Genomic DNA, 16,140 nt, shown 5'->3' on the forward strand with positions numbered 1-16,140 from the left:
TGTTACGTACCGATAGACTGAGAATTGTAGAACTTGGTGTGGGCTCCAACTGTATCCGATCCACGTCCTTCGTACACGTTACCGTCGCTGCCGATCAGAAAGTTATATCCAATATCGCTCCAATCTACAGAAAAAGAAAATGGTCTAAAACATGAATGCAAAATAATGTTTTTCTAATAAACCTTATTTCTAGAATCCTTTTTCAATTTTGACCAATATCCATTATGTAAATTGTTGTGGGTCAAGGTTGAACAATAATTAGTAAGGAAATACAATGAAGACGCAAACAACAAGATAACGCAATAATAAGTGTATTAAAGAAAAGGTATATTTGTACAAATGACGGTGTCGAGTCAGAGAGTCTTGGTGGGAGGACATGTACGCTCTTCGGCGTCACTTCCGGTGGCATTTGAGTAAGACACCCCAAGGCCAACCTAGGCTTGCCATTTATAGTGTTATGTTATTCGCATATGCAAATAAGTGGTTGCCACCACAACACCCCCCTCCCAAGATTTGAAGTCACACAGATTTCAAATCCTTTTTTGGGGGGTTTACCATTAATGGTTCATTCACTTTTCTTTTTCTACCTGATCTTCGGGATTCACGTGCATTTTGAGGCGGTTCCAAATTAAAAGATTCGTATATGATATCTATGGTGTCCTCCTCTTCGACTGTTGTCGTATCATCATCATCTTGGATATGACGTTTTTTATCTGATTTAGTTGCCTTTTATGTATATTCTGTGGACCTTTAATCATGTATGTACAATCACCAATGCGTTTATCCACTACTCCACATTCCCAGTAAGATGTGTTATTTCTGTAGCACTTAAAATATACTCGATCTCCCGAGTTATATTTCTTTCTTCTCGTGTGTGTAGTGTTTCGGATAACTGCCTGCCTTGGCAATAGTTTGTCAAACGCTGATTTTACCTTTCTGGCAAACATTAGATCAGCTGGTGATATGTTTGATGGTGTACTAGGATGTGGTGTAATCCTATATACTTGCAAGAATTGTTGCAAAGCTTTTTCTGTTGGTGTTCCAATGGATTTCTTTAACGCTCGTTTTAGCGTGTCCACGAACCTTTCCGCGAGGCCGTTCGACCTTGGATGATACGGCGGAGTCGTGATGTGCTTCACTCGGAACGTGTCGCAAAATTCCTTAAACTCTGCGGATGTGAACTGCGTTCCGTTGTCAGTGACCAGTGTGTCTGGTACACCGAATCTTGCAAACAACTCGTGTAGGAACCCTATTGAGTTGTTCGTTGTTGGATTCCTGCAACGCATTACCTCCGGCCATTTTGTGAAACTATCCACTACAATTAAATAATAGTTTTCACCTACTGGACCAGCGAAGTCCATGTGGATTCTCGACCATGGTTGGTCGGTTTTCGGCCAAGGTTTGTGTACTATAGGTGGAGATTTTGCCGCTAACTGGCATCCTTTACATTTATCAATTGTTGTCGCTATGTCAGTGTCCATGTTACGCCAGTACACGTAGCTTCTCATTAACGACTTCATTCGATTTATCCCCGGATGTCCTGTGTGGAAATCTCTAAACATCCTATTCTGCAATGTTTTGGGTATTACCACTCTCTCGCTGTACAGTAACACATCGTCACATATGGAGAAAACTTCCTGCACCTTTGTGTCCGTTATAATTTTCTCTTTTATGTCCTTTATATATTCGTCTTTCTAGGCTTCCCTTTTAATGTCCGACAAAGTTACGGGTAGTTCCTTAATGATGTTTGCTACCATAATTTTTACTTCAACATTTGTCCGAATTGCTGCAATGACTGATTCTTCCAGATTGTGTTTCTGTGGTATCAGTCTTGACAGTCCATCCGCATGGCAAATCTTTTTTTATGCTAGATGTTGTAGCTGGAAATCGTAATTAAGTAGTATTGTACCCCAGCGCAGCAATCTATTTGCGGTGTATACCGGCAATCCTTTTTTTGATCCATAGATCGTGACTAACGGTTTATGGTCGGTTTCAAGTATGAATTGTCTACCATATAAATATCGGTGAAATTTAGTCACGGCAAAGATTATGCTCAACGTTTTTTTTTTCGATTTGTGAATATGCCCTTTCGGCTGGTATCAGCGTTCTCGAAGCGTGCGCTATTGGTTTTCTAGACCCATCCGGCATAATATGTTGAATGCATGCTCCTAAGCCGTAGGAGCTAGCGTCACTAGCGACGACTATTTTTAAGTTTGTGTCAAAGTGCGTTAAGAATAATTCGGATGTTAGTGCGCTCTTTATTTTGTCAAAAGCGGTTTGACATTCTTGCGTCCAGTTCCACGGTGTATACTTTTTAAGCAGATTATTTAAGGGGGCTAGCAAGTTATGTATTCCTTCAATAAAAGATTGGTAATAATTTGCGAATCCTAAGAAACTCTGCAAGGTTGTTACATTATCGGGTGCTGGCATATTTTTTATTGCCGCAGATCTGTCTGGGTCTGGACGTCGTCCATGTTTGTTTATTATGTGTCCAAGATACTTAATCTCGCTCATACAAAAGTCACATTTACTTTCTTTTACTTTAAAGCCGAATTCTTGTATTCGAGTAAATACTTGTTTCAAATGTTCCTTATGTTCTTCTAGGGATTTGCTCCTGACAACAATGTCGTCCAGGTATGCACATGCGCACTCAATACCACTTAGCATGGTGTCCATCGCTTGCTGAAAGATGGCAGGCGCTACTTTGATGCCAAAAGGCAATCGGTTGTATTTGTATAATGAATCCCTTATGCGTATTGATGCATAGTATTTTTGAGCAATTCTCCTCGACCGGTATTTGCAAATACGCGTCGCTCAAGTCTATCTTGGAGAAGATATTACCCCCATTCAACTTCGTGAATATTTCCTCTGCGCTTGGTAGGGGGTAATGGTGATCTTTTAATAGGGAGTTGACCCCGGTCGAAAAGTCTGCGCACACTAACTTCGTCATTCTTTTTCTTTACGTATACGGTGGGGGCTGCCCACTCGCTGTGTTCTATTTTTTATAGAATTCCCGTCTGTTCCAATCTATTTAATTCTTTATCAATCTTTTCCAACCCAGCGAACGGAACATTTCGCTTTTTTCTAAAAATTGGGCTGGCGTTTTCTTTAAGTTCAAACGAGGCCTTGAATTTATTGCAGCGACCTAAGTTAGTCGTGAATGCCTCAGGAAATAATTCTTTTAAATCGTCTTTTATATTTACTGTTGTTGGAGAAGAACATTCTAATTTTTTACAGAATGTATTGATTGGCTTATCCCATAGTCCGAATTTCTCAATTAAATCTATTCCAAACAGATTTTCACTATTTTTTAGTACGAATATTTTTAATTTCTTCGAAATCCCTTTCAATTTTATCGGGAGGACAACTTCTCCTTCAAATTTTATACCACCACCAGTTACCGTCCGGGCTGCTTTACTAGTTTTCATCATGGCCGGTTTTCCCAACTTTTTCCACGTATTCAGGTTTATTATAGAAACATCGGAGCCGGAGTCGAGTTGTAACTTTATTGATGTTTTAAATATTTCCACTTTTACGTATTTTCGCCGATCTTTGTCTAATTTTGTATTTGATTTTGTTTGCTGTACTCTCTTTCTGGTGTAATCTTTATATCTGCAGCAATCGCTTTTGTGTCCCACCTTCTTACAAATGTAGCATTTTTTCTTCTTATAAGGACAATCTGATTCCCAATGCTTTTCTGCACATCTCTTACAGTTATATCTAGGAAGAGGCTTGTTATATTCTATACTATATTTATGGTTATTATCTTTGGAATATCCCGTTCCATTGCTTTTCTTTGTAAAGTTCTTGGTTGGTGTGTATGGTTTTCTAACTTTTCTTACATATGCCACTCCGGATTCTTCTATATTTTTGAATCCTTTTTTAGTGTAATGGCCCTTTCACAGTCCTCTGCTAGTTTCTGGAGGGTTAAATCTTGCTCAGATTCCAGCTTAGACAACACTCGTCTGCGTATTTCTGCATTTTTCGTGGAAACTAACTCTTGAGCGAAGATTAGACATTTAAAATCTTCTACCGTTAGTTCTGCAAGCTTAAAATTATCGCAGTTTTTATTGACAACTGATGCGTATGTCAAATAATCTTGGTTGTCCATCTTTCTTAGATTCATGCACAGCCATCTTTTATGAAAAAGAGATATATTTGGATTAAATAATTCTTTTAGTAATTTTACAGCTTCCATGAACTCTAATTCCGCAGTTTTTCTAGGTAATATGTAATCTACGAATTTGCTGTGTTCTGATATACCCAATTTTCTGAGTGAGAGGCTCACTTTCTGACTATTTGGCCAATTTTTACAGTCCAGTTGAAAAACATCCTCGTATCTTGTGTAGTATGCTTCAAAATTCTTCTCTTCCTCAGGCACATAATGAAATGTGTCCATGCTATTAAAAATAGTTGTATGGGAGAAATTAACACTATCGACATTTTCTCGATTACTCTGTAGTAGTTCCAGTGTTTTAGCAAAACGTTCCTCCTGTCTTTCTTCATATTCTAATTGTAGTTTCTTATGCCTTTCTTCCTGTTCCAATTGCAGTTTTTTCTGCTTTAATTGTGCCATTTTCTGCTTTTCTTCTTGTTCCTTCTGTCATTTCAATAATCTGTCCTCTCTCTTTTCCTCGAGGTCAGCCTGTTCCTGTATTTGTGTTTGCAAAAGCTCGTTTTGTGTAGCTTGTCTGCGTTCATCCCGCTCAGCCTGTGCTTGTAAAAATTGCATGAACATTTTTGATAAGTCTTCCATGTTTTTTTTTTGTTTTTTTTTAGTGTGTAGTTAAAAAAAAAATATTGTACCATGTACAATATACACCGGTTTGGGTTACAACAAAAAAGCAAATTGCTGTAAGCTCCTGTTTTCCATAATAATATCGCTGCTTGCAATAATATATTCTTTTTGCGAGTCACGCTGCAAAAAAAAGAATAAAACAGGTTTATCTGGAATCACGAAATGGAATTGACTTTCCGTTTTTAGGCACTTACTAATAAGTAACTCTTTCCACAAAATAAAAGTTTGGGTTTTTTTTTGTTTTGTTTTTTTTAATCGAGTCACAATTGAATAAATGTATGCAGTACATTTAGTTCTTTGAGTTTTTTTTCTCTAGTATTTTAGTAATTAAAATACCTCTTAAATTGAGATTACCTTTTTTTCCGTGACGTTTTACTGTATTATCCGTTATTCAGTGACAACTTCAAGAAAAAAAATCCTTTCCTTGAATTTTAGTTTTAGCTGTGGTATTTCCTTTTAGTACCGACGTCAACCAAAACATTAATTCAAAAGTCCTTTAGTTGTTGTTTTGTTTCCGGAGAACAGTAATTAGAATCCACTGGTGAACTTTTTTCGTAGGTTACTTCCTTGCTTTTCGTAATACGGGTCTGACCTGTCGTTTTTGCGACAGAACAAGTTCGCTTTTCGTTTGCAAGTTGGTCCTTTAGTAAGATTTGTCGTGTAGCGACAAAACAAAAATTCACTTTTACATTCGTTTGCAAGTCGGATTCCCAGAAAACGGCGTAAATTGTCGCTTTTGCCACGTTAGAGTTTTTTTGTTTTTTTTCACTTGAGTTGAAACTTCTCTTTAGCGTAAAATCCGTTTGCTCGTCAACACTTTGCATTCCTTAAAAAAAATGGTCAACCTTTGCGTTTTACTTTTTTTTTAAATAGTTCTTCGTCAAACTGTTATATTTGACGCTTCATATCTCGTCGCCAACTGTTGTGGTTGCAAGGTTGAACAATAATTAGTAAGGAAATACAATGAAGACGCAAACAACAAGATAACGCAATAATAAGTGTATTAAAGAAAAGGTATATTTACAATATGTACAAATGACGGTGTCGAGTCAGAGAGTCTTGGTGGGAGGACATGTACGCTCTTCGGCGTCACTTCCGGTGGCATTTGAGTAAGACACACCAAGGCCAACCTAGGCTTGCCATTTATAGTGTTATGTTATTCGCATATGCAAATAAGTGGTTGCCACCACAACATAAATGTAGAAAATGTCTACAATTTAAAACTTACGGACTCTTTAGGAGAAATTGAAATCCACACAGCTATGGATCGATTTCAATGCAAAGTATAGACCATACTCATATTTTGCTGCTAAAAGAAAACATTTACAATTTTATAAAGAAACTGAAATTTAGGGAAGATTTATTAATCGATTCATTAAAGTTATTATTAAAATGTCACAGTAATCTGAAGTTTTACAAAACGCTTTCATCTTTGATGTGGATAATGTAATGAGTTGCCAAGAGTCTGCATCTTGGGGGTGTTACCTTGATTATAGAAATGATATTCTTGAACTGCTATAATATCTAACTCTAGTGATTTTGCATTGTTTAAAATTCTTCCAGTCGACTATGTAGGTCAATTATTCTGGCGTTGAGTGAGTTAATAATGGTGTTTTTTTACAGTTCACAAGATGCTTATTTGTAGGTGGAACTGGCTATTGTCATTCAGAAACTATTCGCCCAGAAAGGTGCATGGCAACTCCATCATATAATGCACCAGAAGATGTATGATGATCAGAGATAGACCTGATTGAGCAGGGACTAGATCCATCTCCACAGTTATACCATAAAGAGTGGTTCCATGAAAAAGAATGATCCTGGTGCAATTAATTGTAAATTACATATTCTTTACAAATAGCTGTTAATGTGTAATTACACACATTGGAAAGTATTGTTAATGTGTAATGTTAAGCATTGTACAACCAAGTATTAAAGAAAATATTTCCTTCTACATGAGACAAGGATTTTAACTCTGCATATCAGTCTGTATTTCCAAGTCTCGATTTTTTAAAAATTATTTTTAAGTTTACTTCCTAGATGGGTTGCTTTCACTATGGCTAAGGAATCCACTCTACCTCATTGGAATAGGTTGTACTGCTTTACAGTTTACCACTTGCAGGAGGACCTGCCCTGGCCTATTCTAGTCTAGGTCTGGGCGGGTAATAAGGAGACCTAGATGTGCTCAGTTACCAGGATCCTCCTGCCAGGGTTGCAGAGTCCGACGGAAAGTCAAACTAATACAATCAGTGCCAGCGCGGCTTCAGCATTTGCCGGAAAGGTGTTACGGATTTTTGTCAGCGTTTACTCTCTTAGCCTTTGCCTTTTCCAAGGTATCATGTCATGGCAGTGAAGTTATTTGCCCATAGCAGGGGATTGGCTAATGGATACTATGGATACTTATATAAATAATTTAGTTGTTTTTGTCTTTGTTTTTATAGGTAGTGAAACATTCGAAAGACGATTCCAATTTGTGTTAGTAACGACCGATGAACAAATGGAACGCGTTGAATCTTTATTTTAAATAAACTATAGTTCTTGTTAAAAGTTAAAAAGACACTAGCAAAAGAAACGCGACTCTGTTTCGGTAAAAATTCTTAGAATATTTCCAATTTTGATGAAAATAATTAAAATCCTCCTCGTTGTTTTTGTTGTATCAAAATAAAAATAAAATTTTCAAGTGATTCAAATTAAAAATCCCGTAACTGTGAAAATTCGAAAACATTTCTGAAAATAACAGAGATCCTCCGCTGTTGTTGCATTGCGTTTCCTTCAATTCTTTAACAAAAACTCATCAGTTTGACTTTATGCAGTCGACATGCCGACTTTAAAGCTTTATCGGATTTCGTTCGAGCTACCTCGGCCATTGAGGCAATCGCGCGATAAAACAAATATACTGTAGATATGATATTAAGTATTCAAGTGGATTAAATTGAATGGGGGAAATCCTGTGTATTTGATAGACAAAATAAACCACTTTTTACATCTAAATAAAAAAATCCCTTTTTTTTCATCTATCATTTAATAATGATTTGAGACCAGTTTCAGCGACATAGCTACCGTATAATATATCGTTATTTCTGTATTCTTCAACTACTCTAGAGTTCGTCGCCCCCTTTGCTGCTTGTCATAGCAGTTCAAAGAAGTCCGTGTATTACCATGGTGTATAGATGCTGAGTGGCAAACAATAATATGAGTAAGTACAGCCATTGCTCTTTCTACTTTACGTTAAATAGTTTTTGTTACGTATTTATCACCAGCCAATATTGTTTTGTTACTTTTACGAAGAGCTGTGCATGATCGCTAATGACCATTTACCAGATTGTGCAAGCCAAGAAAATAATGTCAAATATATTCATCTACTGGTAAGTATATTTATATACGATATATCAATTTACTTTACTCTATTTAACATTCGCACTTGCTATTAAATTTCGGAAAATAATTATCTGGACAAAACTTATGAGGTGACCTGCTATATTCGACCCACTTTTTCAAAACAAATTATATGCAATTTGCACCGATGGCTAAATTGGAATACGCCTGCGATTAATCTTTTATATTTAGGTTATTAAATATTCTGAATTAGTTCTCGTATTCTGTATTTCGGAATATTACAGTTGTTTGACACTTCATTTTGTTAAGCTCATTCAACATTCCAGAATATTTCAGTTAATCAATTGTTTTGGAGTATATTGTTTATTCAATATGTTCGAGTGTAAGGGTTAGTTGCCATTCCAATGTCGTGTAGTTATTTAATATTCCGGAGTGTATGAAATATTCTATATTCCTGAATACCAGTTTTACAACAATTTATATTTTAGGTAATTTAATATTCCGGAATATTTAAGGCTTTCAAAATGACTGTGCATTTTTATTATTAAACTAAACGCTTTTTATTTTCTCATCTTAATGTAAGTTGACATTCTTGTGTATTAAGGTTATTAAATATTTCGGATTACTCGAGTGTTACGATATTTTCTAGTCTTATGTTATTCAGTATTCTAAAATATTTAGTCCATTATATGTTTAGGAGAATTTCGATTATGCAATCTTTTAGACTTACGATTGTGATGCATGTGGTATTCCTGAATACTTCTTACTCTTTCAATGCATTTCATTTTGCTGTGACACTTAGGCGTATCGGAGTGATGTATCACGGCATATTTCACTGGAGTTGATAGCGGAGTGCGCGCCTTCGGCTTTAGCGCACCCCATTCTTTGCGGGTGATAATTTTGGGACAACTTTGTTGGTGCTCTGAATAATAATAATAATAATAATAATAATAATAATAATAATAATAATAATAATAATAATAATAATAATAATAATAATCATTATAATAATCATTATAATAATAATAATAACAAGAAGAAGAAGAACAACAACAACCAAGCGTTTAAAAGTTATCGTCCAAGTTAAACGAGAGTTAAATAGGATTGTTATAATTGTATCAATGGCTACGGTAAATACATACTATTAAAATTTCAATCTTGTTTGAATATCTTTCTAGAATGTTCTCCATAAAAGAATCATGTGGCAACATTGAAATTGTATTTACTCTTTATTCATTCATTTGCCCCCTAATACATGAAGTTTAAATTTTGTGATGCCTTGACACAACCCTTAAAAAGTTATCGTTTAACTCAAACAATAATTAAGTGCAAATAAGATTATTACAATTTAATCGATTACTGTAAATATGAACTTTTAAAATTTCAATCTTCGATTTTTTTTTAAAGTTTCGTAGGATGAATACGTTAAATAAATAACAAAACGAAATGTCCCCACGCTTCTGCTTCCTATGCAAATGTGGACAGGAATCTTGTCTCTTTTTTCCTTTTAAGAAAAGAGGAGTTTCAACAACTCTTCGATACTCTTTCGTTGGGCGAAATGAGGGATCCTATGTGCGTCCTACAAATGTTGGCTCCTAATCTAATTTCAGAAAAGAACTCATAGACAATTACCAGGTAATCAACCTCTCTAATTCCAGATACTACCCTAAATCGGATTAAATACAAGAAAAATAGCAATGAAAAGAACAGCAAATTAAAATGCCATAAAAAGAAATGGACTACAAAAAAGAATAGATAGGTTATGGAATGCTTTTACAGAAACAAACCAAAAGAGAAAGGCTTCCAGAAATTAATGAACTATCTATGGAGCATGTCTCATGCCTACCCCGCAACTAAAAATAGGATTATAGACAAAGCCAGCCAAATCCCCAAGAGATTCTGATTTTTTGAACTGTTAGAAATCCATCAAAAGATGGTCTAAAAGATCGAGAAACACCCGTTGTTGAGAACCCACAAGTGGAAGACGGTCAAAAGATTAACACTGAAATCGAGCAAACTGAATAAAGCGAAATGACATAACAAACTGAATAAAGCGAAATGACATAACAAACTGAATAAAGCGAAATGACATAACAAACTGAATAAAGCGAAATCACATAACAAACTGAATAAAGCGAAATGACATAACAAACTGAATAAAGCGAAATCACATAACAAACTGAATAAAGCGAAATCACATAACAAACTGAATAAAGCGAAATCACATAACAAACTGAATAAAGCGAAATCACATAACAAACTGAATAAAGCGAAATGACATAACAAACTGAATAAAGCGAAATCACATAACAAACTGAATAAAGCGAAATGACATAACAAACTGAATAAAGCGAAATCACATAACAAACTGAATAAAGCGAAATCACATAACAAACTGAATAAAGCGAAATCACATAACAAACTGAATAAAGCGAAATCACATAACAAACTGAATAAAGCGAAATCACATAACAAACTGAATAAAGCGAAATGACATAACAAACTGAATAAAGCGAAATGACATAACAAACTGAATAAAGCGAAATCACATAACAAACTGAATAAAGCGAAATCACATAACAAACTGAATAAAGCGAAATCACATAACAAACTGAATAAAGCGAAATCACATAACAAACTGAATAAAGCGAAATCACATAACAAACTGAATAAAGCGAAATCACATAACAAACTGAATAAAGCGAAATCACATAACAAACTGAATAAAGCGAAATGACATAACAAACTGAATAAAGCGAAATCACATAACAAACTGAATAAAGCGAAATCACATAACAAACTGAATAAAGCGAAATCACATAACAAACTGAATAAAGCGAAATCACATAACAAACTGAATAAAGCGAAATCACATAACAAACTGAATAAAGCGAAATCACATAACAAACTGAATAAAGCGAAATGACATAACAAACTGAATAAAGCGAAATCACATAACAAACTGAATAAAGCGAAATGACATAACAAACTGAATAAAGCGAAATCACATAACAAACTGAATAAAGCGAAATCACATAACAAACTGAATAAAGCGAAATCACATAACAAACTGAATAAAGCGAAATCACATAACAAACTGAATAAAGCGAAATGACATAACAAACTGAATAAAGCAAAATCACATAACAAACTGAATAAAGCGAAATGATATAACAAACTGAATAAAGCGAAATGATATAACAAACTGAATAAAGCGAAATCACATAACAAACTGAATAAAGCGAAATCACATAACAAACTGAATAAAGCGAAATCACATAACAAACTGAATAAAGCGAAATGACATAACAAACTGAATAAAGCGAAATGACATAACAAACTGAATAAAGGGAAATCACATAACAAACTGAATAAAGCGAAATCACATAACAAACTGAATAAAGCGAAATCACATAACAAACTGAATAAAGCGAAATCACATAACAAACTGAATAAAGCGAAATCACATAACAAACTGAATAAAGCGAAATGACATAAAAAACTGAATAAAGTGAAATCACATAACAAACTGAATAAAGCGAAATCACATAACAAACTGAATAAAGCGAAATCACATAACAAACTGAATAAAGCGAAATGACATAACAAACTGAATAAAGTGAAATCACATAACAAACTGAATAAAGCGAAATCACATAACAAACTGAATAAAGCGAAATCACATAACAAACTGAATAAAGCGAAATCACATAACAAACTGAATAAAGTGAAATCACATAACAAACTGAATAAAGCGAAATGAAATAACAAACTGAATAAAGCGAAATCACATAACAAACTGAATAAAGCGAAATCACATAACAAACTGAATAAAGCGAAATCACATAACAAACTGAATAAAGCGAAATCACATAACAAACTGAATAAAGTGAAATCACATAACAAACTGAATAAAGCGAAATCACATAACAAACTGAATAAAGTGAAATCACATAACAAACTGAATAAAGCGAAATGACATAACAAACTGAATAAAGCGAAATCACATAACAAACTGAATAAAGCGAAATCACATAACAAACTGAATAAAGCGAAATCACATAACAAACTGAATAAAGCGAAATCACATAACAAACTGAATAAAGCGAAATCACATAACAAACTGAATAAAGCGAAATCACATAACAAACTGAATAAAGCGAAATCACATAACAAACTGAATAAAGCGAAATCACATAACAAACTGAATAAAGCGAAATCACATAACAAACTGAATAAAGCGAAATCACATAACAAACTGAATAAAGCGAAATCACATAACAAACTGAATAAAGCGAAATCACATAACAAACTGAATAAAGCGAAATGACATAACAAACTGAATAAAGCGAAATCACATAACAAACTGAATAAAGCGAAATCACATAACAAACTGAATAAAGCGAAATCACATAACAAACTGAATAAAGCGAAATCACATAACAAACTGAATAAAGCGAAATCACATAACAAACTGAATAAAGCGAAATCACATAACAAACTGAGGAAAAATGAAGCGAAGTTGAGAATCGTTTTAACCTAAATTCTAGTGAAGATTAATGTTTATTGCCAGAGAAACGACGATGGCAAGCAGTTAAAAACATTTGCAAAGATGTGAAGAGTATTGTATATCTGGGAAGACTTATTGTGACCCAGACACCAATGTCAAAGAATAATTTCTGGTGATAGCCCGTGTTAGAACTGCTAGTAAATGCAAATAATAACATTTGCAAAGCATCTGACCTAAACAGAATACATGGATTCTATGATAGAATTCAAATATTTAGAGCATATATAAAAAGACTTACATTTAAGTTAATGCCTTCATGAAAAGAATGTACACAAGTAGTTGATTTAAGGGAGAACTACATTAATTCAATACAGCAGCAATAAGAAAATCATCTAAAGCGACTAGAAACTGACAAAACTCCCTCACAATCACGTGGTCAATGTTAACGGCATGTATTAGTAAATGGATCTACTACTACATCAATAATCATGGAATACTTGAAACAGAAATGATGTCGGAAGATGAGAAGAGAAATAAATGATCTACTATACATTGACCTGAATTAAATAAAAAAAAAACATGGCATGGATCGATAATAAGAAATTCTATGAAACAATCTCCCAATCATAGTTAATATTGAATGCATGAATATTTTACAAAATATATGACCAAATTATAATTTTATGCAGAAACAATAGAAACATGAAACTGACAGAATAAAAGCTGATAAAATGTTTCATTGCAGCATCATACATCGAAACCCCTGAACTGCTATTTACCATACTTAATATGCCATTCAATAACTTACACATGAGGAAAATAGAAAAAGGTAAAAGAGTAAATCATCTACTTTTTATGGAAAACAACTTGTTTCCCTAATAGAAACTGTAAAGATTTTCACAGAGGATGGAGTTTGGATTTAACAAATGTGGCAAATGCACAATAAAAAAGGGAAAAAGACGACATCCGAAAATATTTGGTTCAATGATGGCTTTATTGAAAATCTAGGAGAGGATGCGACGTATAAGTGTCCTCGGTTTAGAGGAGAATATAACTGTGGAGCATGAAAAAATGAGATATAAGGTGGAACAAGAATACACAGCACACCTTAAAAATCCTCAAATCCGAATTAAGCCCCAAAAACAAAATAACTGCCATAAATCAACTTGCAATCCCTGTCATCACATATGGGTTTGGTATTATTGACTGGTGCAATATCAATAGGCTAGACACAAAGACCAGGAAACTCCTAACCTTACATAAAATAATATACCGAAACCAATGTATGGACAGGATATACTTATCACGAAAAGAGGGTGGCCTCGGTTTCACTGAAATAAACCATGCATATCAAGCCACAATAGTAAGCATGGGGCCGTATATCAAAAGCTCAAAAGATATGACAATAGAAATAGTGAGGGACCACCATGAACGTCTACCTCAACAAACTTCAATCACAAAGCTTACTGAAAACTTTGGGGGTGTCATACTGGAAAATACTGCCGAGGTATATGGTGAACCAGCAACAAAGATTACAAGAAAAAAGTGAAAGAAATACACCGAAATCGAGATAGACACAAGAAAACAAGGATGGGGACAGAATAAAAGAGCAGGAAAGTTGCCGGTGGAGCTTAAACAGGAATATATAGACAGGAATGCTTCACTCCAATGGCTTAAGAGCGGGAGACTTCCATTTGACGAGGAAATACTCATTGTAGCCAGTCAAGATCAAGGCTCACTCACAAATAGATAATAAAAAAAATGGCTGGCCTACAAGCAAATAGCTAATGACGGTTTTGCCACTCAGCAATTGAGAGCACACCCCACCTAATGTCTGCATGCCCAATCTTATTGGCAGATGGCCCGTCACAACAAAGTATGTAAGTACCTCCATTGGAAGATCTGTGGAGAGATGTAACTTGACAGATTGACGAACATCTGGGAATATGAACCACCACCGATAACATCAAAGGGAAAAGTGATTGTTTTGTATGACAAAGACATACAGGCGGGCAGATACATAAAAGACAAGGCCATCAAACCAGACATTGTAAAATGGAGTAAGCCCAAAAGAACTGCGCTCATTATCGATGTCACAGTCCCAAATGAGTTTAGCCCTAATAGAGTTGAACGGGAAAATATAACAAAATATCAGGACCTAAAAAGTTATCTAAAACCGACATGGTCTCTGAAAGAAATAAACATTACACCGGTTGTGATAGGAGCAACTAGCTTAATAAAAAAGAATCTTCAGAAATACTTAGAAGCAATCCCTGGAAGACCAAGCTGTAACGAGATGCAAATAGCAGCCATAAAGGGAACAGTATCTATTCTTAAAAAAGCTTTCGGATATAAATTTAAATAATAACAGAATCAAGTGTTACCTCCAGGGGGGAGCCCCTTCATCTCTTAAAACTTACTGAAGTTAAATAAAAAAAAAAGTGATGTAATGCGCGTATACATTTACAGACACCTATTATCCTTTTACAAGAAGGGAATTAAACGACCTCGTGGTATATATCATAAACTAGTTGCACCAAACTAAATGAGAGCTATAAACACTAATAACCACAACTCATTAGCAAGGATGTAGGAATGAAGTTTGAAATGAAAAGTCTGATGAAAAGAAAACTTGAAACAATGGAAAGCAGTCAACTAACAAATGAAGAGGTGTCGAAGTAACTAAAGAACACGATACAGTTAATTTGTAGGCATTCTAGAAACATCACAACAAAGACATGACTAAAATTAAATGGCATAGTAGAAACCTATTAAAAAGAATAAATACTTTAAAGTATTCCTCGCACCCTTCATAAACTGTACAAACGTATACCTAGACCAAAGAAGTAGGAAGCTAATATCTATACACAATGAAAAAAGAAGAGATATGACTGGTAAGTTAGAAAGACTGTGTCGATCATGCGATACAATGGTTAGAAAAATATGCAACACAAAATACAGAGACTACGCAGCACGAAGATGAACAATTCGAGAAGCAGTGGGAAACAAAATACGAAAATGAGAAAAGGAGTAACTACATAGCGTTTTTATAAAACTAACCAAATAAATAGCACACTAAAACCATGAATATTATTACGAAAAAGATATTTGGACAGGGGAAACAGAAATACTATTTCGAGTTACACAAAACAACACCATTCAAAGGAAGTATGTATTAGACTTGCTGGACACGGCAGAGGATAACAGAGATGAAACGCTAACCCACATCATAAATACATACAGAAAAGTAGCCAAAAAAGCAATATTAAAAACGTCACAATTTTGTCAGAAACTGCAAACGATTAAATTATGAACCAGCAAATAAATGGCATAAGGACAGATCTGGATAGTATTAAAAATCGAAAAGCACCAAATCCGCTGAGACATGCAAATATAAATGGACAAAATCTTGCAAACAAAAAATCGATCCTAATAATAGTCAACAAGAATGAAATGCCAAAAAAATAGATTTTATCGTCTCAGGATAATGATCATGTAG

General features: G+C 34.6%; 1 protein-coding gene across 3 annotated transcripts in view; it reads right to left on the reverse strand.

Annotated features, from left to right (window-relative positions):
• The window catches only part of LOC145291335 (peptidoglycan-recognition protein SC2-like), a 65,385-nt gene that overhangs the window by 11,488 nt on the left and 37,757 nt on the right, over nucleotides 1–16,140 (reverse strand). For all 3 annotated transcript variants that reach the window (XM_080137090.1, XM_080137091.1, XM_080137092.1), the window contains 2 exons: nucleotides 8,862–9,053; nucleotides 11–124 (listed from right to left, as the gene is read on the reverse strand). In XM_080137090.1, coding sequence (XP_079993216.1) covers nucleotides 11–124; nucleotides 8,862–9,053 — 306 coding nt within the window. The remainder of the gene's footprint in view (nucleotides 1–10; nucleotides 125–8,861; nucleotides 9,054–16,140) is intronic.

Source organism: Euprymna scolopes, chromosome 12 (genome assembly GCF_053919585.1).
Source record: "Euprymna scolopes isolate OS-2025 chromosome 12, ASM5391958v1, whole genome shotgun sequence".
NCBI lineage: Eukaryota > Metazoa > Mollusca > Cephalopoda > Sepiida > Sepiolidae > Euprymna > Euprymna scolopes.